The sequence below is a fragment of the Botryllus schlosseri genome, chromosome 14 (genome assembly GCF_051294905.1).
Source record: "Botryllus schlosseri isolate E-star chromosome 14, Bs_hap1, whole genome shotgun sequence".
Classification (NCBI taxonomy): Eukaryota; Metazoa; Chordata; class Ascidiacea; order Stolidobranchia; family Styelidae; genus Botryllus; species Botryllus schlosseri.
In genome coordinates, this window is record NC_137249.1 from 4,994,851 (window position 1) to 5,016,820 (window position 21,970).

General features: G+C 42.9%; 2 protein-coding genes across 4 annotated transcripts in view; one reads left to right on the plus strand and one right to left on the minus strand.

Annotated features, from left to right (window-relative positions):
• The window catches only part of LOC145455928 (uncharacterized), a 54,326-nt gene that overhangs the window by 12,350 nt on the left and 20,006 nt on the right, over positions 1 to 21,970 (minus strand). Inside the window, exons 1-4 of one of the 3 annotated variants that reach the window (XM_080333962.1) lie at positions 20,399 to 20,676; positions 4,346 to 4,403; positions 1,111 to 1,196; positions 944 to 998 (exon numbers count right to left, since the gene is read on the minus strand). In XM_080333962.1, the coding sequence (XP_080190088.1) occupies positions 944 to 998; positions 1,111 to 1,196; positions 4,346 to 4,375 (171 nt within the window). In that variant the 5' untranslated portion in view covers positions 4,376 to 4,403; positions 20,399 to 20,676. Of the gene's footprint in view, positions 1 to 943; positions 999 to 1,110; positions 1,197 to 4,345; positions 4,404 to 4,553; positions 15,911 to 20,398; positions 20,677 to 21,970 lie in introns of those variants that run through there. The other 2 variants (XM_080333963.1, XM_080333961.1) reach the window with 2 other exon arrangements.
• On the plus strand, positions 1,767 to 4,475 carry LOC145455929 (tyrosine-protein phosphatase non-receptor type 2-like). The gene has a single exon (XM_080333964.1). The coding sequence runs from the start codon at positions 2,649 to 2,651 to the stop codon at positions 4,011 to 4,013; it is 1,365 nt and encodes a 454-aa protein (XP_080190090.1). The 5' UTR covers positions 1,767 to 2,648; the 3' UTR covers positions 4,014 to 4,475.

Sequence of the window (21,970 nt, forward strand, 5' to 3'; positions counted from 1 at the left end):
GGAATGGGTCAAGCGGCTACCCACTCCTCATCCTGTCACACGCTAGCGGAAAAATTTGAATTGTGACCTTGACGCTACCTGGGGTGCCAATACTGAGACAATTCGAACTTCACATTCCAGTCTGAGTAAATTTACTTGATATGCCTTGACGTTTTGCTATATATGTCCCAGAGTTCACAGTGGATTATTATTCCTATAACTCTAATAGCGGAATACTTTGTTGAACAAATAGGCAGACTGTATTGATAAAACTAAGCTCTTGGTAGCTTTTATACCTAATTTAAAGGGGGACTGCACTCTAAAAATGATGTGGTCTCAAATTGAAGGGCGAAACGAAAAAAAATTTTGGCCGCAGCCGCTTTCTTCAGAACGCCACCGTAATGTAGGCTACCTGCAATTTATTGAAATTCCCACAATAACTTCACGCTCCAGCAGTCACGCAGAGATCCAACTTTATATGGTTGTCAGCCGATGTTATGAAGGAAATATGTCGTACACGCCAAGGTGGTTTAGATACCGCGTTCAACGGAAGATGTTCAGTCAGGAGATTCATGTCAAAATCAGGCCTAGTGTATTCTATTTCTATCGTGTACGTCATATTTCCTTTATAATATCAGCTGACAACTATATAAAGTTCGATTTCTGCGTGACTGCTGGAGCGTGTAGTTCTTGTGGAAATTTCAATAAATTGCAGCTCCATTACGGTGGCGTTTTGAAGAAAACGGATGCGGCCAAAAATTTTGTTTCGTTTTGCCCTTCAATTTGAGACCACATCATTTTCAGAGTGCAGTGCCCCTTTAACACCCCCTTACCAAGTAATAATATATTCATTTAAAGTAATAAATAAAATTATGACTTCATAAATGGAAGTTAAATAATGTATGACAGTTGCCAAGATCTTAATGTTATAACTCTCATGCAATACGATGAGAAAAGTACTCACATAATGTCTATCGGAGTAACCACCGGGCTGCAGGCTTTTGGAATTTGCATAATTCCTGGAAGAACGAAGAGAAATCGATTTAGTACATATTTTGCCTCGATGTCTTTTAGTTCACAACAAAAAAAGAGTGTAACAACAATAGAGAAAGCATGTTGTAAGCTAGTCACCTCATATTGTGATCGGGCGAGTAGCCATTCTTGTAGTTTTCATAGTCACTTTGTCTCGCCATACCATTCAAAGTTTCGCTGTCGATCTGAAAAAAAAAATGCAACTTATTAAGCGATACCTCATTACTGGCCATGACAGATAAACCACGTCAATATAGTTTGATTGTAATTGTGTAGTTCGTGTTTAACAACCAGTGTTGGAGAACCAGAAAATTTTCAGCTTTTCGAAATTTGAACTAGAACAGGAATCATTGCGACGCCGTTTTTTTCCAAATTGGATTATAATTGGAATTATTTAATTTGCAGAAGAAATGCAACAAAAATTAAGCAAGCTCATCCTCATAAGCACGAGACTAGCAAATGTCTGTATGCCAAGCTTGGTTCGTTTCGCACTATTACAGTTCTCCTGTGGCATTTTCAGGAAATTCAAGTTGAATTAAAATGAGTAATATTTCACGAATTAGATTACCGACATTTCCTTGAATTAGTCTAATAAGACAACCAGACGAGAATTATCTAGTTGCCCGCGTCTGGAATCAACCGAATAATGATTGCAATCTGAGATGCAGTGAATTTTGTACAGTCGCACACCGCCAAGCCTGTAGAAATCAGAATAAACGCAAATCGTTCAACTCCGCCGCTATACGGCGCGAGAGATCCGCTACCCGAGAGAGAGAGAGAGAGAGAAACGCGCGAAAAAGGCAAACGCGCCCGGTTGAAGAGAAAGGAATCAAATCGTCTGACGTCACCAGTTGTCTGAGATATGATGGCTGACGGCCGCAGCGATCGCGATCATTTCTGTTCTCGGCGAAATATGAGTATTCAATAGGCGGCCATGATGCGATTCACAGCCGCAGCTGAAACAATAGCGCCGAGTGTATTTAGCTGGCGTGAGTGTTCACAGTGAGTGAGTGTAGGAAAGTGCACGCTGCGTTAACTAAGGTTTAGCTGTTTCAGTGCTGTGCTGCGGTGGAATGAATCTCTTTCTCTTGTCAGTAAGGAAATTTGCATAGTAGCAGTTTTATCTACTGCTTGGCGCGTACAATGAGATTTTCCCGCTAGATGCCAAGCGTTTTGACTTCATATAACAACTAGAGGTAGTATTGATTCCCTCGTGTAAATTACAGTTAAATAACTGGGTAGCATTGATATATCTCTTGCATGCGTGAATTTCAGTATTGATTCCTACTGCTACCTACATCATTGCGAAAAATATGCCAATGCTGTATTAGGTTCAGCGTTACATCTCACCCCGAGTATGGAAATTTGCACAGTCGCTCAGAAACAGATTTTCCTGCTCGTAGATTGCATGATGCCGTCGAAAAACGTTCTAAAATACTGTAACACGATAACTAGGTGTTGATGATGTGTCCACAAATAATTTGTAGAGAATCCCCGAGCTACAGAACTTCAATATACAACTGAATACACTCTTCAGGGTTATCGTCAGCAACTAGTAGAGAATCAAAAATTGCACATTAACAACCGTGCCTTCTTTGTGCAAATCACAGCGTTGATCCTTACCTGTTACCTGCATCATGACGAAAAACATGGATAGCATTATAAAGGAGCTGGACACGACAATGGGTTGGGACAGGCACTTCCGCGAAATCAAGCTAACAGCCGCTGCATACGACCTGTCCCACTCCGCCGCAAAACAACCGGACAACAAGCCCAGGAATCGTTACCGCGACGTCAGTCCCTTCGACCACAACCGCGTAAAGTTACTGACAGGGGAGAACGATTACATCAATGCATCTTTAATCGACATGCCGAAAGCTGATCGCAAGTATATTCTCACGCAAGGACCTTTGAATCAAACCTCTGGACATTTTTGGCAAATGGTGTGGGAACAAAAATCCGCGGCCGTAGTGATGTTGAACAAGATCATCGAAAAAGGCACTTTGAAATGCAGTCAGTATTACCCGTTGGGTACCGAACCTCTACAATTCACCGACACCGGCTTTACAATCGCAAATAAGAACCAGCAAGTGTATTCAAATTTCACTGTCCGTTATCTAGACCTCAGAAACGATATTACCGGCGAAACACGCGAAATCATACAGTTTCATTACACTGCCTGGCCTGATTTCGGCGTGCCTGAATCTCCGGCCGCTTTCTTAAACTTTCTAAACTGTGTCAGAGATCGAGATGTACTCAAGAGCAGCGTTGGCCCTGCCGTAATCCACTGCAGCGCGGGTATCGGTAGATCCGGCACTTTCGTATTGGTGGATTTGTGTTTGATTTTCATCGAAAAAGACATTGATTTCGAAGTCAAAGACACGTTGCTGAGATTGCGCAGGCAGAGAATGGGGTTGATACAGACTGTGGACCAGTTGCGGTTCAGTTACTGTGCCATCGCCGAAGGTGCTCGAGGTATGACAGACGATACTCCTGACGTTGTCAGCAGCGAAGAACGTGAAGATTCTGGATCCGATTACGGGTCAAGCAGTGACGATAATCAAGATGAAGAAAATCCACAGGAAAACGGAAAAAACAACCATCACGACGAGGAAAACACAAGAAAGAGGCGGGCTCAAGACAAGTCCCAACATGAAGACATGCACGACGAAAAAAAAGGCCGTCAAGACCCCATCGCTCCCGCCGATAATATCCACGATAGGCTTGACGATTTACCCCCTTTACCGCCCCCGCCCCCACCACCACGTAAAGAATCGTTGCCCGAGTCTAATAATAACACGGATGCGAATCTCAGGAAACGCAAGGCCTCTGATAGGCAGGAAGCGTTGAAAAACCACGTCACAGAAATCAAACAGAAAATGAAGGACTCTGAAAAAAGGAACAAGCGCCATGCCTGGTTACCCTACTTCGTAGGAGGTGCCGTGCTTATCACAGTATGTTCCGCTGCCGCGTATTATTTCTACAAAGGAGTAGGCGAATAGATTACTTGCAATCGAGTCAAGTTATTTACGAAACTGTGCAGTGTGCAAGCACAATTGGCGGGGAGCTGTTTTTTTATTCGTAAAGTTCACAGCTCGCTATAACAAGCCGCACTATATTACCTAAGACTGCCCGACATTTGAAAGTTGCCCTACTAGTAGCATTGCTCGAACGCCGTTACTATGCCGATAAAAAAAGACAACACCTCATTCACAGGTACTATAATCATTAGTGCTGTTACCCATTTTCTCTATTTCTTACTGTTTATTTTGTCTTCGTTATATAACCTAGAAAATTGATATTCTACTATCACTATTGTCATTTTAGTACCAACCTTGCGTAAGTCTTCTAAAGTCGGGTTCATATCTCGTCCTTTAGAGTTGTCTCTCCCCCTGCAAGAAATGAGTTTGGTTGTTATTCCATACTTGGAGAAGAGTTTCATAAATAAATTTTCTCCGCTTTGAGTTAACGGAGTGTTGTGTGAACGGAGTGTTGTGTGAAGTCAGGGATGTATCAGTGGAGGACTATGTGGAATTTCTCACAGTTTATTGCTGTCCTGGTATCAGTGTTATTCATTTCATGTTGGCTGTGAAGATTTTGTAGTCCCACAGGCTTGGCTCATAAAACGTGTACTCGGCAAACATTACATACATGGTTTGCTATAAAATTCAAGGGAAGATAGAGTCATATTTAATAAGCGCACACATACACATTTAATAAGCGCACACGAGAGAGAATGTACGCTGGGACGTCAAACATTGAAATAGCACAGCGTATTATGAGCAAAACGTATTCAACCTTTAGCTACGATTTGCAATTCAGGGAAAATCGGTGCTACAGGCCGACAAAATAATTCATGAGCCTGGCGAATTCAACTGCCGATGGCCTCTTGTACAGCGCTAGCATAACGAGAGGTAAATTAGTTTGCGGCTCATTCTCCGCATTTGTTGGTAAGTCAAAATTGTCATGCAGTCACTTGACTAAACTAGACAGCGTGACAGTGTCAAACCTTGAACGGAATAGACCTTACGAATCGCGCGATTTATTTCCATCGGTAGCAGGGAGTAATGTTTCCTGTGATTTGCAACCAATTCCTACCGCAAAAGATAAGGTGGAGACGCAATGTCGGCAATTGCGAGTTACCAACGTAAGATACGCCAGTCTGTAAGAAATCGATACCAAAAACAATGATACTGCTGTTGCTAGTTACCAATACCACGAGAAATGCGGAAAACTTGGATTCCCCGGGATGGTATCTTGATTGAATATTTCCGTATATTCATTAGATTCATGGCTGCTAAGAGTTCGGCACGGATCACGATATACAGCACGACAGCAGCCCAAAGGCTCGAAACCAAATTCGAGCCGTGACATAGGAAAACGAGTTCAATCTATTCACAGCTGCCAGGCAGCGCATTCTTTTATCTAGCTCAGAACCCTAGCCAGTCAACAATTTCCGAAATTCTCATACAAAGGCGGATTCCAAGAACCAAATCGACTCGGTTCCGAGGAAGGCACAGCCATTCGAAACGCAGACAATAGCATAATAATTGGCGGGGAGTCGAGCGTACGAGATAGCGCAGACTGCGAAAAAGCTGAGTGGAACACTCCACGTACACTAGTACGTACGTCGTACAGTGACTAACGGCTATTGCCCAAGCCAAAGATTAAGGATTACAAGAATTGCGTATTTTTCGTTATCTATTCGGCCGTACTGTCAGTCAAGGTGATAGTATAGGAATTTGAATGACTGAAAACTAGTATCGATGTATTATCCAGTTATCAAGAACAGTGTTCTGAATACAAAATGCCTTGCCTTGATAAAGAGATCTGCGAACCTCGTATCAACATCCGGAATTGTACAGAATGACCGATACCATTAACAGGTACCCGGTCATATCACTAACAATACCGGGTTACTCAACGAGGTTGACGCTATTGCATCACATAAGCTAATAGATTTTCGCGAATAGATATATCGCGATATCCCAGGACTGAATCGCCAGCAACGGACAACCTTGTTTGCTACGGCTAAAACAGGCCCAGGCTTGCTTCGAAATGCCTCGATCGATCATAAGTCACTATAGCGTGTCTAACTCAGATCATTCACACAACAGTAGGTCACAATATATCTAAAAGTATTGATGCAACCTGTGCCTGTTAGCCTTTCGAATACATAAAATTACCGCAAAACGACGTATGTATGTCGCATGGATTCGGGCGCTTTATTGGTTTGAAACACAGAGTGTCGGTGACGTCACACCAGCAGGCCTACACACTGGACTAATTGGTCATTGGAGGCTTATTCTGGTGTCAGATGGAAGTCTGTAACTTATGTTGGATCGATGTAAGCGGACCATAGGCCTGATGCAATTGCTGAAAAACAATGCCTAGTCACATACTCAGGAGTTTTATTGCGCACAAGTGAAGTTTATATGGTTCTAGTTTAAATATGCGATATTTTTATATCAGTTAAGAATTTCGGAAAATATGTTCTGTCGGCTCCAAATTCTGATATCCGTCAGACTCTAATTAAAACCACAGTCAGTTATGCTATTCTCGACGCTACCCAAAATTTGCTAAGGAGGTAAGAGAATCTTCTTGAGATTCGAGGGGTAGGCCCTGGAAAATATTCATTTTAGCACATCGTGACAGTCCTGAAATATTTCCGTCGTAAATAACGTTGCCTTTATAGGATCATGGCCGAAAACCACCCTATCCCTCCAAAACCCATATCGTCATGTAGCAATTATTTACACCGCGTTTTACCGCTCACTACAATGCTAATCAAGTACCTGATCTGGAACAGATTTACTGACTTATCGGACGTATTATACGCTTTCAATGTGGTCATAAAAATACACACAGCGGTAGTTTCACTCAGTCACGGAAACATTTTGCCGCCTATTTACTCTGCAGATTAGGAAATACCAATGTAAAGCCGTAAAACAGCATATACAGCGTGTCAAAAGTCAGCAAGTAGCGGCTGGCTAGGCGACATAGCTTAGACACCATGTAAACGTATCCATTTTTCGTTCGCGATCATGACATCCGACATTATTCATTTCCTACACAGCAAAAATATCGATCGAACATCGGCCTGATCGATAACGGCTAACCAAGCGACGTATTGGAGAATTTGGTTGATTGTCAGATCACACAAGCCACTGATTCGCTTTGCTTGATTAGTTAGCTCGCACTGAGCCGATTCAGCGAAATTGTTCGCGCCCCGTCGCTGCAGTTCTATTCTGGGAAGTGTTTGTGGATAAACTATACGACACGTGCAGGCTTACTGGCAGAACAATGCGATCACATAATTGCGCAGAACGCCGTATTTCTACTACGAAAGTGCAGTCGATGAGATCCCTAAAACTTATGGGAATAATTACCCTAGAAGAGGGTGAACTTATGTTCGCGTTGAATGGATTGGTGATTAGGCGCGAGTTTGAACTTGGGTAATTTAAGCATCTGCTATTTGCCAGACACAGTGTTGACCAGACTTTATGAAAACAGATATATGTTGGCTTTAGCTGTGAATCACACACTCGCCACATTATCATTGAAGCGATAGGAAGTAATTGTCCATATTCAAGACAGAAGCACACATACACTAGAGTCGAGTTTCGCTACGAGGCTAGGAATCGGTGACACTAGCCAGCCTAGCCGTCGAAGTTGCCGTTGACTCACAAGCAAAGCGACTGGTGCACTCGGCGAGATTTTCGCCCTAACTCACAGAGCGTGAATCATCATCGCAGGCACGCAAGGGGAAAACTTCCCAGCGTGGAATTGAAGAGAAATTTGCTGACCGGCTGATATTTCATCAGTTTCGTGGCAAAAAAAATCAACAGCGACTACATAGGAATTCGATCGTTATGCATTTTTACAGTAGTGTCTTGGGCTGTGCACACTGGCATGGAATTGAATAATGTATTGAAATAAACCCTAATCTTTTCGGCTGACACTCGTCAGTGGTAATCTTCTCAAGCTAATAAAAAATTGGAAAGAACATTGTATTTGTATACCAACATTGTTTCACCAAATATTTAGGTTTATTTCAATATGAATATCTCTGTCAATCGAAGAATGCTGATTTTGGTGCTTTCTGTACCTTGGCAGCTAACTGAGATGTAAAAGGAAATAAAACAAAGACTGGTGGTGAATGAACTGAGGTGTTACCCGACAAAAGCACAATATACTGGTTGTTTATTCGATTGTCTGTCAACGGGAGATGCATTATCGCGTCTCAGACCGTCCTCATTTTCAAGTCAGCTATATTGCTCATCCCAAGCTTTAGGCTTTTCAACGTAAATTTTGCGGCAGAAGACAGACCATGTCAACAACGAGATAGCAATTAGCAATTATCAAGGAGCCAGTCCCGTGAACTAAGAGTAAATTGCTTTCAGGATCATGCAAACGGTTTTCCATCGAATATTTTAACCTTGTAAAAAAGGTTCTCAGAATCTATCGCCAACATCATTGTTCAAAACTGCAGCGACTATAACAGGGGCGCATTGCAATTTGCAACGCACGCAGTGCGAGTGACTAGGGCTAGTGGTTGCGAAACAATTCGAGTCGCAAACGTCACAATCGATCGAAAACGTTACCGGAAAAAGCTAGCGAGCTCAAGGAAGTATTCTGATAGCACGGGCATGCAATTGTCTGGCCTTAAGAGAGAGGTTTCCTGAAGCTTACATAAACCGGCGACCATTTCTTAACGATGTCGCATGTCTAATTTAATGCGATCGCTCCAAATATAATCAAAAACACAACAACGCGGAGCGACGAATACTGATGATGCTTTGTTTGCCAAGAAGCGGGCTGCGTCTTACTGAATATTCCGAGTGATATTCTCCCAACCGCCGCTACATTATATTGGGCGATGATAGTCACATCAAAAATGGAAGGATAAACTTAATTGGCGTGTAGTCGCTGTAATTCCATCAATGTTCGTGAAAAACACACGCTATTCTAACGCGCACGTATCCGCAATCGCGCCAATATTGACCCAGAAATGCTGATTGCTGAGGCGCGTTGTCATGAGCTATAAATACACCCGCGCCGCATAGTTTTGCATCGCCGGATATAGAGAGCTCAAATCCAGAAATACGATATACATAAATACAGGAACACGCTGTATCTAGCTAAATGCGGCGTGTAGGTGCGTAGTACGCAAAGTTGTTTGCTAATAGCTGGTTGTCAGGACGCGTAACCTCAAACAGGCTTTTCTTGGAAATCAAACTAGGCCAACAGGCCCGGCCGTTTATCGTAAATCTTGGCGATAAAGATTGGATATGGAGGCGATAAGCAGCTTTATACCGTTGGGCATAGGCGCCGAACCTGGGCATGCAAGGCATGCCAGGCATGCCTAGACATTTTTTTAGGCATGCGGCATGCCTAGAATTCGGTTTGGCATGAATCGGCATAAACCCCGATTGTGTTATTTAGAACGAATCGTAATGTATTTCCGTTTACGACATTACCTGCTACCGCTTATGTGAGTGAGGTAACCCGTTGCGCGCGGCCAATTAGCTACAAGCGCGTTGCCAATTAACGAGATTTGTCTGTGCACAACTGCACATTCTGCACAATGTAACGCGACGCGATCTCCCGCTGAGATGATCGCGAAATTGTGTCATTGATTGCCGTGCGCTCGGCAATCATCGTTTGGGACGCTTGCCTGCTTTATCGTGTCTCCGACAAGCCTAGTTTCACTTGCTTGAGCATGAAATCAGCAGTAGGCCCGGTGCCATCGCTGCCTGCACTATCGCATCTGCATTGGCGCGCACGATATTATCGCTTGCCTGAATGCCTACACAATCGCATCTGCAACAGGCCTGGTACGAAAGATATCATCGCTGGCCAACTATCACGTCTAGAGCCGAGCATGCGTTGGCTCCCATCTCTCGAGCCTACCATGCGTTAGTTCCAATCTCTCGATGGCTTGGTGACAATGCCGTTAGGTGTTTGTTGGTTAGCGATTGTAATTAAAGAGCGACATCGCTGACCTGAATAACATCGAATGTCCGCAGACAGGTGCGATTGTGAGTGCGCCGTGCATGCGTAAGTGAATTCCGCTAATACCTAAACATAACCACCAGAAGATGTGTGTCAACTGTCAAGGCTTGAGTTGTAAAAGACGAGAAAGGTTTGAACAACCTGAAGTCCGTGCCATTATAGAACAGATTTCATAACAACTCTGACATTTTGTCTTGCGCAAATCGTCGCCGAGGTTACGTAATACGCGTTGATAAGCGGCGTATTTAATTGCTCGCTAGCGATCAGGAACTCGCTAATTGACAGCACTTCCGGACTCGTTGACAAGCTTATCATACGCGCAAGTTCGTTAACACGAAGATATTGCATAATCGGCATTTATGCAGGCACTTAACTCTCATGAATTGATGCTATATTATCCCTAATTATCAATTCCGTCGGATCATGACGTCATTCCTTTGTGACGTCATCGAACTCGCATGCCTAAGGAAAATTAGCGTTCGGCGCCTATGCCGTTGGGAATGAGACGGAAAAACACGATTTCGTGGAGGTTATTGCGTCAAACGCACGATGGCATAAACTGGACTCCGCAGCGCCAGCTTCCGAATCGTGTCTTCCGTGCGATAAAACGTGTAGAAGACTTGAACAAAGCGTTTATAGAAACGCTGAAAAGATGTCGCCCTTGAAACTGGTTCTAGTCGCGAGCTCGGTCAAGGAAGCGGGAACATCGAAAGTAGTTACCAATTTAGAACCGGCGAATCAAATCGAATCTATTCAGTGGGCGGCTTTTACTGCGAAAATATCACAACTCTATAGGATACTTCCTGAGAAGGTCACTGGCCAGTAGAAGCGAATAACTTTTACATTTTCGAAGTACCAGAGTACGTTCTGAATACTTGAACTAATTGTTCGAGTGGTTATGATTTTTGTCTACTTCTACTCAACAGCAGTATGCAATTATTGCCGACGGAAATTCGGTAATCGGAGATATTAGAGAAATTCATGTTCGCTTCGCTAAGAACATATCAAATCGATATCGCTAACTGGTTAGTAATAGTGGATGTCTCACCGCGTAAAATTAGTTTCGTGCACAGCACGGCTTTCTACTCCGATCTCGCGGTAAAGATGAGATGAGCCTGTTTAGTATTTTCAATTCACCATTAGGTTTCGCAAACACCCATAATCCACACCCTGGTCGGATAACCGGTCAAAAATCAAGTTCTCAAGATATCGATCTACTCGGCGATCAGATATACCACAACGGAAATACACCACCCGAAACGGAACGTGACCACTCAGCAAAAACACTACAAACCGCACGACGAAAAAGAAAGAAGTCCTCGAATTAGCTATTGATGCAAATCGCCAAGACCGAATATATTCCACTTTCTCGCAGCGCCTTCACCAGTATTCCCAGAAATATATGTGGCGCCAGCAATCAAGCGTAATTCACCAACCAATGTTCAATGTTCAATGTTCATGTGTTATAATCACGCACGGCACAAGTAATTAACATACTAAGCACACAAGCGTGTGAACAATCAACATTCAACCCGGAAAAATTCAAATGTACGCGAATTCGCGAATCATAAAAATTTCAATTCTATACTATGACAATATTATAAAGGGCGTCACAGTTATTAGACTACAAATCGCCTAGCGTGGTGTAGTGTGTTTAACGAAATGTACGCTGACAAAAGTTACGCTCGCTACTGCCTCGGGCTGTACGGCCGTACGTACCCGAGTGAACATGAACGAACAGCGACTGCGTTATGGCAAGGCATTTCCTGCATGTTGCTCGCGACACGAAAATGAGACGTCAGATTGCTTCCGAGATATATGTAAGATCAAAATCATGGCCGTGAAAGCGGCACACGTGAATTACGGGTAGCGCAGCTGAACCGCGAACCGCTACGATCTATTTATAGGCGTCTGAAGCGGTTTATTTCGGGATTACATGTTCGATTACTGAAGCCAGTACAACAAAACGTACCTTTTTGCTTACTTGGAAATCGTTCTACTTCTACTTGAACAGAAATTTAAGTCACTTCTCGTTTTACTCAGTACCAACGGTCAATACTTGACCAGAATGACCACCTGCTTGACACACATTGTGGTGTGCCAGCGCAACAAACAACAGTTAATCGAGAGGACGCGAAATCACGGATGTCAGACATATTCGCTTGCTGATGATCCTTTCGGGAGCCGCGCTACATGAAGCTGCAAAGACACCCCACTGTAGACACAGCAATTATCTGCAACCTGCTGCGAGGTCATCGCCTCATACCACGCCAGATACAGTGGCGTAGCCGCTGCCCACTTCAAATTCTCGACTTGCGTCTTTTGAATCATGACGCAATTCAATTTCGTCACGTCACAATGGTTATTCGTGGCGTTCGTCATTATTTATAAAACTTGGTCTACGCCAAATTTTCAGCCTGGCTACACCTACGAACAGTACGATCTTACGGATACTACCTGTCGACGAATTGGCCATTGTATGCTATTACGCTGTACCTTGAAATTTAAAACGATAATTTGGACACCATTTCACATCTGAGCATTACAACGTGTAACAAGGTATGGCATAGTGTTTCCTTTCGATATATGCATAATCGTAAAATGTGACCCCTTGATCAAACACACAGATTATATAGATTGATATCGCAATTTCATGCGCTTACAGACATTCAATATTCCGTCGTATCAGAGACAATTATAACCAAAACATCGGTTCGATTAGGTTTTGAGGTCCAGAAAATATAATACGGGGCATTAGCGAAGGTTCGTTCACCGCAAGCGACACGCAGTCTTACACGAACAGAAACGACGCCCAAGAGCGCAAACACAGGCAGACAACGCGTCCTGGATTCGACTCGTGTGATAATGGAATTCTAACAGGTGACGATCCAATTCAGTATCAAAGCCTGCCGTAATGACTAGACACGTAATTTCAAACTAAAATCGCAATATTGACCAGTTATTTCGAGGTTGCGTGCGCACAGACACCGACAGACCAAATACGCAATAAATTATATCGCGATGAGAACCAAGGAATGGCGTTTCAAAGCTTACATTTCACTGCGACTCGCACCCATTACTTATTAATGCGATGCAGATGGCGCGAAGGTGAAGACCGCCAAACGCGGCCATCGACCAATTAGCGTTTGTGTACATGTACATTGCCAGCGTCTCGCGGTGCAGCAACATCAGTTTCCGCATTAGCTTTACGCCGATATAAATAGTGGTGAAGGGAGTCTCTCACAGACTCAGCTTATTGATAGGGCGGGATACAATGATTAGAGTACCGGTAGCCGAATCCGTATCAAGTGTCGATTGCAATGATTCGGGTCCAGCAGCGTAAGATGATTTTTTTCTAGCAGTCAAGTTATACGCCCGTTACCACTTGAGAGTTGACATATCAACGAGAATAACATTTTCGATGCTGTTCTCCCGCCTTGAAATCGCGACTAGTCGTGTCACAGCGTACAAGCATCCAGCGCAAAGCTATGTACGACGTTGTACGTGAATGGAAATGACATATCTGTGAAATCGTGATCATCCCACAACGACAACATTGTCACAAAGCGCATGAAATAGGCCGGGTCTAATACCAAATCACCTTTAACGTGATGTAGAACGGCCCTTATATTACTCGTGATCTCATAGAAGGTACATATTTCGACCTCATTCATACTTCTTATGACGTCACAGCGAGTGAGTCGCATGATATCTAGCAGCAAACCGCGTATTGCACACGTCAATCGCGGTCACCCAGCAGAACAAGACCCACACAACACTAGCATTCAGACTAGAGAATTACCGATATGATTTAGCGACATGATGTAGGCTAATTTCGCACCTAAGAACGAATCAAGCCTTAGCAGCGTTGATATTCCAACAGGGCAGGCGTAACTATGTGTGGTCAATGCGATCACAACTATATAGATTGTGTCAGTTAGTTTGAAAAAGTCAATATAACTAAGCGTGGTGACCGCGGTTACAAGTCAGCTTTCTAGCCAAATCGAAAACGAAACGGAATTCAAACCAAACACACCAACGCATGGAACTATGCAACTTGAAACAGTGATGATAATTCACGATACGCTACAATGCACAGTTGAACACCTAAATATATTTAGCTTTTCCGAATTAAATTAGAATTAGAATTACTGAATTAGCAAAACTTTGAAATTTAATAAATTACCGGCATTTCGCTCCGATTACTGTAATTTGACAACTAGAATTATTAGTTGTTGTCCGAGTCTGTTACAATGTACCACTGTACCAGTCTGAACATTTCAAGCAACGGACCTCGAACAACATCACGGGAATAGCTCAATCGCAAGCATAAGGTGGTGATAACGAGCATCAATTGAGATTGATTTTAATACACAGCGACACTGAGGTTCGCGAAAAAAAGGCAATCGATCGCCATACAGCCGCGACAGCTCACTACTGACCTCGTTACACGCAAAAGCCCTGATGTTATCAGCCGCGCGGAGATTAAGAGTCGCGCTCGACTTATCTCCAATGAAGGGATTATGTCGCGCTCGCATGCAGCAACACGCATGTTAGTGTTAATCGTAGTTAAAGTTACAGAGGCTGCCACAGAAACTTGGTCAAGACGCCACGGGACAGTGAAAGACTTTTCACAGTCTCCATTTTTCGCAGTCGCCATATTTCTGGTAAAAATCGAAGTCGTGCGAGCTACACGCTGTCCAAAAATAGGTCTCGAAGCTAATTAGAGAAATGTTGCGGGAAGATTGCCGAGATGTTTTTGTCGAAACACCCATTCTACAGTAAAATATAAGAAGTGGTCAGTAACGAGATACTTCTATTTTTTCCGGACAACACTAATACTTTTTTCCTGCTTGCAGCGGGCATCGCCGCGTCGCAAATTCCAATCATGAAATCAATGTTAAATCTCAAGATTATTATTCTTATTCAAACCTAACGCTGTAACGCAGTACAACGAAATTGACGATCCGTGTCGACTACAGAAGCATCACATACCATCAAAGGATAAAACATAAAAACTAGTAAACAGCTATGGGAGAACGATCCAAAAAACGATTCGAACACATTTTCAATGCCAGTTTATGGATTTTGAGCACACCTATTTCACGCAATAGGCCGCATGCAGTATTTTCACAGAGAACCATACCACGGGGTTGACAAATAGCTCGCCTTATTTACTCATTTGTGATTGCATGAAAGACAAAAGGTACATATTTGAACTCGTCAACTCTGTTTTGCGGCTGTGACGTCATTATGAGAATTCTCGGGTACCCTATTTTGCGCAGTTCTACTTACAGCGAATGATTTCGTTGAATTTTGCAATCCGAAATTAGAGGCGGGGCGGGAGCAAGCGACGATTTACAGCCGATCGAGACAGAGCCCACAAATTCCGCAAACCGGTCAGCTGTTGTATTTGAACAAGGCGAGACAGTTTCCATCGCTTTTCGTTCTTCCCAGTTATACATACACTTGAAGGCCTTCGCGCCTTCGCGTTCAGAAAGACGGCGATAAAGCGGCGCGCGAACGATTCTGCCGTAATTTCGATAGCGAACGGGTGATTCATGACAAGAAAATTTGAAAACCACTCGTTCCAGCAGTACACAATCAACGCACAAGTCTCAGACGGCACTGCTATATCGTGTATAGCCATTGGTCACGCGAGACAACCACATAAAATCAAGCGTCCACCCCACATACATATTATGCATAAATCGACGAATAACAACAAAGCAGCCTGCATTCTACACATGTCAAACACACAAGAGCGACTTTGCCTAACTACCACACGCCTACCATAAGATTAGATTGATTCTCCGATAAAATACACGGAGTCGTCGGCTAATAACAGCCGTTAATATCAAAGTGGGACATATGGACAACTACAAAATTTTCAGCGTTTCCAAATTAGATTAGAATTAAAATGGGATCTCCACTTTTCTTCAAATTAGACTACAATTAGAATGATAGCTACACAGTATTTTTTAAATTAGATTAGAACTACAATTAAAGCTACATTTTTTCAAATTTGATTAGAATTAGAATTACTGTAATTTACGAAAACTGGGAAATGGAATCAAGTCCATTTCATACCGAATCCAAATTCATTCATATAAGTATGAGTATTGGACATGGCAAATCTCTGTAGACCGAGCTTGTCTTGTTGCGCAGTTGCGCACTATACACCTCTGCTGTAACATTTTCGGGAAAACGAGAAATTAGATTAGAATTAAAATTAGAGCGTAAAAACATTTCACAAATTAGATAAGAATTACATTGCAGGCATTTCGCTGTAATTAATTTCAATTAGACAACCAGAATTACTGTCTCGTTGTCTAATCTGATTGATTCCAAAACGATATTATACGAAAGCCCGGCACAAATTGCACAAGAATTCTACAAATTTCGCCAACGCATAGTAAGTGCCGTGATGAGGTTTCCGAACCATGACGCCATGAGTACCTTGTATAGCAGAAATGCCAAGGAATTCCGGCCGTCTCTCTAAAATACTGTATAATCGCCGCTCGCCGGGCCAGTACCTTCGATGTAAGACTTTTCAAGTCGCAATGGACAATATCAATTTGCCACAAGACTAGCCAACGATTGTTCGACATGGTCTACCATCCACAATAATACAACAATCCTGCATGAGATACAGTCAAGCCGGGGTCGCATTCGAGATAGCGCGAGCACAACTTCAAGTAATTCCTGTCCTATGTAAACAAAAGCTCTTTTCTTTGTCAAGATGATATACACATACACGTGTGTATATGCTGGTAATACAAAGTACAATTTGGAGCATGCCGGCAGCAAAATTTCAGTGCTACTAACGATTCCTTAACCGCATGCGTTATCCGATATAATACTGGATCGCGTATTGTCTGTGCACATTAGTACAGCCGATTACTAAGCCCATTCGAATGCAACGTTGTAGCAACAATTTACACGTATCAGCAAATACCGCATTAATTACCGCATTTATTTGGGAGCCAATTGATTTCAATGTCAGAACTCGCTAGGCCCCTATACGTAATGTCCCGGTCCACGCAGGATAACTAATATTCCTGACCGCAATAGTACGGCGCCCATGATACGAAACCTCAAGCTGAGCTAGGAAACCAGACAAACAGAGCATGGCATCTTAGGAACAAATGTATTACCATAGACGTCAAATTAACCGCAGCCGAGTGTAAAACCTTTTGTATCGCTGAGGGTAATCACGGCTCCCATTCTTTTCTCAATGCAAACACTGACTAGACTCGATCATACACTTTGCTTATTGGAAATCATCGTTTCGAAGTACTATTATTTTACGTTGGAATACCTTGCGGCTTTTTCACTATTACTTCGGCGTTAAGACCTCGATTAGTTTCCTAATTGCTATCCAGTATCCAGCCTATCCTTTTTTCCAGGACGAAATTGAGCAGCAGTCTTCCTCCCTTAGAATTGTCTTATATTGTGTTCAAGCATCGTTTTTTTAGATTTTTCAATCAGCCGAATTCGAGAATATACTTTGAGGAATCATATTTTCACAAGATATAGCGGAAGTGACATTGGGGATGAGCCACCCAGCAAGTCCTTATTTCAGTTTAAGGGGCGAGCCATTGGGTGCTAGAGCCTTGAGTGGGCAATGCATGAATGAAACACACTGATTATATCGCATGCAGCTATGTAAACATAAACAGACGGTCGACGCATTCAGTTGAACCAGCATATCTGACAACAAGATTTGCGACCGTATCGAACATTCGCTGTGATTCACAAAATTAATCCACTAATAATCGGTTGCAACACGACCGTGGTTGCACAAACCTTGCCACAATGTAATACTTTACACGAGTATTCATAAGCTATCAAAGAGCGCTAGTCCATTCCGACAGGAATTTCCGGGCGAATTTACAACAGCGCTTCCAACCACACGAGTAAGAATCGATACGCTGTTCCGATGTAGAAATCCTAACGCACCATTGAGCCACGGGGGACATCGTTGGCTCGGATATTTCCACCGAAAAGTTTCAATTTGAACGCACTTAAACGCAATGTGAAAGGCAATATTGTGTGAGGTGTTGGTATCAACTCGTTGAATAGTATATTGAGGTTCTGTACCTCCAAGAAGCTCTTGTTACAACTTACTGCTTCGATGGAAGCAAGTATTAGTATGATATCTACCAACGAACTTCGCGGCGACACTAATCGCCCCTGTCGGGTTTAGAAAGGCGCATGCTGCGAGCAAGCGACTGCTCACAATGGACGCGTCAAGTATGTCGGCGGTCAACAAAACATTAAATCGCGGCAGCAAACACCTTCATCGCAATGCGAGTACGCAATATCCGCTAGCTCGCGGGAACATCTCACAAAGCCGACGTTTGAAAACTTGTCAAATCCTGCCAGCTGAAAGATGGTCTGTTGATACGCGGCTTTGCGAGCATTATCATGTCGATTGTAAGTCGCTTCCAGGCGGTGCCGCCGAGACAAATGATGGAGATTTTCGGTGGCGTAAACTCATTCCAGATATCTTACTGTGTAACAGCTTCGTGGTTTGTGTACGATGTGATATCGCACCGACTCGCACAAATCTTTCTTTCACACTGTCATGTACGCATTAGGCGTTCACGGTATGGAAATACGTCAATACCATGCATTGTAGAGCTATTTTCGACAAAGTTGTACGCGTAACGTGGTCAGTAACCAGTATATCTGATAGTGTACACTTCGCACTGTAGCGCACAGTATATAACTTTTGCAGCATAACCTCAGTTGTATATTTTAAGCTACAACAACAGACATTGATCGAAGTCCGTCAATTCAGCGACAAGATACCCAGCGCCCTGTAGTAATGTCTGGCGATCTGAATTGAGAGCAGATTGCATATTCCAGACTTGCGAATATTAGCAACGATGACGGATGCGTAGTTACTGGGGGAAATGCATCCTATGTATTTTCGTTTCCAATATAGTGAGATCGTAATGCATTCGATAACTATTTAATCGTTGTAAATTGTGATATTCATTCAATACAGAGCGGATGGCGGCCGAGATGTGACAGTAGATTGTCGAACTCTATCATTCCTCAATTTTCGATCGATCCATCTTAGAAAAGTATAGCTGAGCAATGAGCATGGAGCCCTTCCCGGCCAATAAAGTCGTAGAATTGCAAGTTGTCGCATCTTATGTGACGTCACAGTGGCGCCGTGACAATCATTAAATTAAAGCGAATGACATCAATTTCCCAATGGTCACGTGCACTGCAACCGATATTGATACAATGACTTCAGCACGGCTGCTCAATTCGTTATGCAAAGTATAACCGATAAAGTATCAGATACCACACGAAGATCGGTAGACCAGCAAGGGGTGGTCAACTTTACTTGCTATAAACTTGACCAAGTAGGCTACTTGGATATCATGACAAACCCCGGACGACCAGCAGAACAGTCTTAGCTTTATCCTCGATTTGTCCTGACCACGTAAGGTTGAGCATACAATGTTCACACGTTTCGTAACCAACTCGATTTTTGTATTGGCCACACTGTACTGCAACAGCATCGGTCCGCCTTAATTACTCAAATTTCCATGCCCGTGACGTCATATTTGGTGATACGATTGTTAATGTACAATGTCCTTTTCAGTTCTCTGCTAGTTGCTGACGATTTCCGCTGACGACTGTGAGCCCAAAATACTCGGGCATATTTCAATATGATTATATTATTCAACTGCCACACCACATTAAATCACGTTTTACCGTTTCCACTCCTATCAATTATATGCACCCACCGGTAGCCGCAACAATCGCTATATCCAAACACCACGTGAGCAATTTTCTGAAGAAACGGATACGACAAAGTTGTTTCACACAGACATACGGAATAGCTTTGAGACATTGTACAATATGTGCAATTATAATTATGAAAATTGAATCATATATTCACATTGACATAAACCCGAATAGTTTCGGCTGACACTCGTCATGGGTAATGGTCAGCAATTAGTAGAGAATTCTAATATTCAAATTCAACATTATAAATTGGAAAGCGAAGTTCTGAATCTCTGATTATCTCTGCAGACGTTCATTTGTACAATGTACACATGCGCCAGCTACTAATAACCTGACAGCGCGGCGAAACGACCTGACTACCCATACTTTATTCCGCAGTAGCAAGACTATAAACTAGAGACGCGACTAAGTTCACGCGGTCTAGGGCGAACTGGGAAACATTGAGGTAAATCGCGTGATACATATCTGAATTTATGCGCGTATGTATACACGATACGGTACACGCGTACATCGTCGGACAAAGACTCGACTGTAGTTAGCCGTGTTATTTTGCGACACAGCACCAAAGAACAAACGAAAAATATGTGACATCACACCTTACCTTAGTAGCACATATTTCTCATTATCATCGCTTCAAGACTAATTCTTCCCTGCCCTGCTACACGACCCGAACAGCCATTACCGCTGCCGACAAATCAGCTCAGTGTTTGGCGAGAGAAGTCGCAACGCAAGCCTCGGGTGATCAGCCGCTTTTAAACGAGTTCAATAAAATCGCTCACGCGTGATACGAAACACCAGAACGCAGAGCTCGCATTAAATCCAGAATTACTGTTTGCAGTCCAGAAATACGCACGATATTGACATCATTGAGAAATACAGTACAATATAATATATATTGTACCGGTATTACTGCATTGATAAATCTCATTAATATGCCTGAAAAGGCTTTACCGTGGACCTCATAAAGGAAAGCGTACAGCTTCTTTAGGCGGCTGACTCGATATATCGATAAGACGCTTTGTCGCGCTTCACAAAACAGTCGTTTTGACATATCAGTCAATTACGACCGACACTAACTAAGGTTTTGAAGCATTTGTGCTGCAGATCACAGTTCTACGCAATCTCGAACCCAGAAAAACACACTGATATGAATTGCTAGTTGTGATAAACAAGTATTTCAGGAGCTTCTTGGAGGTACAGAACTTCAATATACAATTGAATAATATATTCATACTGAAGTAAACCCGAATATTTTCGGCTGACGTACTCGGGTTTATTTCAATATATCATTCAATTATATAGTAAACAAGTCGCGAAGCCCGGCAGGTATAAACTCTGAAAGGGATAATCACAATCCGATTTGCTGGTGGTAACATTGCCGGAAATATATATGTAAAAGTAACACCCGGCGAGCAAATAAATTGCCAACATTTTACGTGGTCTACTGTATAATATATGCACGAATGCTAACTGTGTAGCCTCATTCTCGATATGTGTAAGTGTATCGTCTGATTTGACGCAAGTGAATGATTGGTATATTACGACGCTGCCGATGAACCCGTACAACACTACATTGCGAATAGTTAAACGTAGGCAAGCTCTCATTCTGAATATACAGCCGTATCAAATTAGTAGTAATTCCATATATACCATCATTGTATACTGTGAAATCGCTACTAGACGCCTTCGTCAACCAGGCAACCAGGCATGAACTACAGATGAACTTCGCAGATATTAATCGGCAGCATCGACAGGAAGAATTGATGAACGTGACTACCCGACGAGAGTTAATTGGAATCTTGGATTTGGCAAAATAGACAATAGACGCCGGCAGCCGTCGCCTTTGTGCGCAATACTTTCGAATCAAGTATAGTTATCTCGTGTTTGTCTTGCCGTCGAATGACGGCTCTTGTGAAATGTTGGCTTACCGTGTAACTCGTAAGGGTAATCGCTACCGCTCCCACGCAAAAGCTACGTGAAAAGAATTATAATATCGTATAGCGTCAACGAGATAAGTGCCACATTCGCGGAAGCCGTGAATGCCAAAATGCATTGTTTTAACTTGAACACAAGATATGGCAACACGTCTACCGCAAGTCACATATTGTATTATAAACAGGCTAAAAATGAATCCGGACGGACCAACATCTGTGCGACTAAAACCTCAAATATT